The sequence below is a fragment of the Lynx canadensis genome, chromosome D1 (genome assembly GCF_007474595.2).
Source record: "Lynx canadensis isolate LIC74 chromosome D1, mLynCan4.pri.v2, whole genome shotgun sequence".
NCBI classification, from domain to species: Eukaryota; Metazoa; Chordata; class Mammalia; order Carnivora; family Felidae; genus Lynx; species Lynx canadensis.
Genome location: NC_044312.2, coordinates 22,753,745 through 22,757,047, shown reverse-complemented (window position 1 = coordinate 22,757,047; position 3,303 = coordinate 22,753,745). Strand labels below are relative to the sequence as shown.

Genomic DNA, 3,303 nt, shown 5'->3' with positions numbered 1-3,303 from the left:
TTGCATAAGCATCTTTTCTTCCTGTGATACTGGCATGTGGTATATGCTTAGAAATTATTTAATTAGAATACCAATCAATCAGTTAATATCACCTGAAGGCAAACTAGACAAATTTTTACTCACCTTCTTCCTGAAGCTCCTTTTCCTCCACCACAAAAGCAGTACTCCAATACCCCCCACACATACAGACTATACCTGGAGTCTGCCTTGGTCTACATGAGACAAAGACAAATCTGAGATTATTCTGAGAAGAGTAACCAGGTTAGTGAAGAGAGATACAAAGAGCCAGGTGTCCAAATCCTGTCTTGAAATACCTGAAATGTTAAAATGTAGGAGAGAAATTTGACTCTACTTGCAAAGCACAAGGCTTAGGTATGCAACAATGAATAGAAATTATATACGTGTATATTATATATTATAGTATAATATATCTTGTATTATAGATTATAATATATATTGTAGATATATATTATATAATATATAAAATACATATAATATATATTAAAATATATAATAATAAATTATAAATATAATAATGTATAATATAAAATTTGTGTTATATAATATAGTCTATATAATTCCATATTATATTATAGATCATATATAATATGTACCATTGATCTCATCATTGAGGAGAATTTTGAAATAGATGCCGTAGGGGTAGTGAAACTTCAGTTGGTGGCTTTGTTCTGGGAACACTGAGGTGCTGTATGTCCCTGAAATTTTATGATTATATGATTTGGATGAGTAGCGCAAGGACAGATGACTGGAGATCAACCAGCACCTTTCACAGAAAGCTGTACATGATAAAAGTCTCAGGATGTTTGTTGTGTTTCTGCTGTGCATTGTCTTTCTGGTCTGCTCAAATAAGGGTAAGTCATGGAGACATGGGGAGAGCTGATTGTTGATTAAGAGATGGGCAGATGCTGAGGAAGGGGAAATTTCCACAACTGGCTCTTTGGGTGTTGGCAGATGTATATGAGATTATGACAAAGAAGATTTTTCTTTTTCTTTTTTTTTCCCAAGGTGAATTTAAGGACCATCTGACAGGTACAATTATGGCTCGTCCACAATCTCTGGTAAACAGATCATTTATGATGTGTTTAGGAACAAACCTCCTCTCAGTCTTCAGAGAGGGCTGTAATCCATTCTTACTCTACAATCCTAGGAGCTCTATCTTCTCCCAGACCAAGTTAGTCCATTTCTTGGAGTAAGGAAGCTGAAATCTCCTTCTTTGCTTTCCTTTCCCCATTACTGGACAAAATCATCAGGTTAAATAACTTGTTCATTACTTGTGTCCATAGATAAATTTTATAGGAACTCTGATATTTTGATCATATACAACAATTGATTCACAAGAATATCAAAGGAGTCAAATGCCAGAGAAAGGTCAGGAACCACTAGACAATAGTAAGTTTCTGTAGAGAAACTCACAGGCCTGGAGAATCTTCTCCAGACTACATCTTTTAATTACCTCTTTCTCTGTCTCGCAGACTCTGCAACAGCATGTTATAAATGTAAAAAATATCATCTTGGGTTATGCTATGACACCATGAAGATCTGCATCCTAAAGCACCAACAGTCCTGTGCTATTGAGAACCTTTACTTCCTTACAAGAAAAGGTAATGTGGAGTAGAGAGTGTCTGAGAAATAGCCACCTGTGCACGGGTGAGTGGTCATTTAGAGGGGATGGCAAAGACTTTTCCTTAAGACAAAATTGGGTAAAGGAGAAGTTGATGTCTCCTATCAGTTAGGGAACTACAATCCATTTTCTGGGTCAGTCATTGGTAGATTCAGCCTTATAGCTGATGGGGGCTTAGCGAAAGGTTAGTGAGGCTCTGTAGAGAAAATACTCCTGGGAATATGATAGAAGGAAATGGAGTCATTACAATTGTGTTCTCTCTCTTTCATCTCTTCAGGGAGAAGTATGTATTATTATTCCAAACTGTCATGTATGACCAACTGTGAGGACATCAACTTCTTAAGTTTTGAGAAAAGAAGAGAGCTCATCTGTTGCAGACATAATAACTATTGCAACCTCCCTGAGGGAGTTTAATTCTATATCTCTCCTGGACTTGGGGTCATTCTTCAACTCACCATCCCCTAGTCTCTTCCCCCAGACCTGTATTTTGCTTTCCTCTTCCAACCACTGGTAGAGAGTGAGAGAGAAAGCCAGCTAGTGAGGTCACAAGGAGAGAGTGGAGGGTAGCTGAGTCTCATTAATGATGGAAGACTAAACTAGACTGAAGTTTTGCAAATCCCTGTTGCTCACATCTAGCAGTTTGGATTTCCTTATGATGGAAATAGGGTTGCCACAAATACAGTTGGGTTTAGAACTGGTTATTTATTATCTCCTATATGGTAATGCAAAGAATTGGGTCAAAATAGTCACAAACTTGTACCAAGAACTCTCTGGCCATACTTTATGCTCATCTATATCCACTCCTCTCGTTGGAACTGAGATTCTCTTCGGATTAGCCCTGACACCTTCTGGTGCTCTCCTTTTGCCCATGGGTTATGGAGATAAAAGAAAAGATAGCTCTGGCTTCCCAATTTGTGGGCAACATGAGCCATATCTTTCTTTGGTAGGACTCTTAGAGGAGGGAAATCTCAGGCAGACAGAAAGCTGGACAGGCATAAGGATGAGGCATCAAAGAAAGGGCATTTCAGTTTGTGGAAACTAAGATTTGAGAGACAATTTGGTGTGGGTGAAATCGGCTTAAATTATCAGGGCCCTGGATGGCCAGGTGACCAGCTAGCACCAGATTGAAAAAGGTGATTTAATTGGGAATGGAGACCTTCTGCAAGAATGGTCAGTCAGTCTCTCCTTATAAAAATGAGGAAAGGGGCGCCTGGGTTGCTGAGTCAGTTAAGCATCTGACTCTTGATTTGGGCCCCGGATAAGGACTCGCAGTTTGTGAGTTCTAACCCCGAGTCGGGCTCTGTGCTGACAGCATGGATCCTGCTTGGGATTCTCTCTCTCCCTGTCTCTCTGTCCCTCCCCCGCTTATTCTCTCTCTCTCTCTCTCTCTCTCTTTCTCCTTCTCTCTCTCAAAATAAATAATAAAAAAAAAGGATGAGGAAAAAATTGAGAAAAATAAAGCAGGTGGCACAGTAGTTGAAGACAATAGAAATGAACAGAGATGCCATGAGGTAGTGTTGTAGTTACAAAGTGTCCTATATAAGATGACATTATGAGTAAACTGATGGTATGAGATAGCAGAAGTTAATAGTGGTGGGAAGAGAGGCAGGCAGACAGAGTGAAACAAACAGGCAGAGAGAAATGGAGTAGGATTGACGGTG

The 3,303-nt window shown here is 39.2% G+C and overlaps 1 protein-coding gene across 1 annotated transcript; it reads left to right on the top strand.

The window, feature by feature from the left end:
* The first annotated feature begins 820 nt into the window (after positions 1-820).
* On the top strand, positions 821-2,072 carry PATE2 (prostate and testis expressed 2). The gene is made up of 3 exons (XM_030333690.1): positions 821-872; positions 1,437-1,622; positions 1,920-2,072. Exons 1-3 carry the CDS (start codon positions 821-823, stop codon positions 2,054-2,056), a joined length of 375 nt encoding a protein of 124 aa, XP_030189550.1. The 3' UTR covers positions 2,057-2,072.
* The last annotated feature ends 1,231 nt before the right edge of the window (positions 2,073-3,303 follow it).

Excerpts from the sequence above, each read along its gene's own strand:
- PATE2 (XM_030333690.1), top strand. The coding sequence starts at position 821 with ATGTTTGTTGTGTTTCTGCTGTGCATTGTCTTTCTGGTCTGCTCAAAT. Across the intron at positions 873-1,436 it reads TCTGGTCTGCTCAAATAAGG|GCCTGGAGAATCTTCTCCAG; the intron begins GTAAGTCATGGA and ends AGAAACTCACAG. Across the intron at positions 1,623-1,919 it reads TTACTTCCTTACAAGAAAAG|GGAGAAGTATGTATTATTAT; the intron begins GTAATGTGGAGT and ends TCATCTCTTCAG.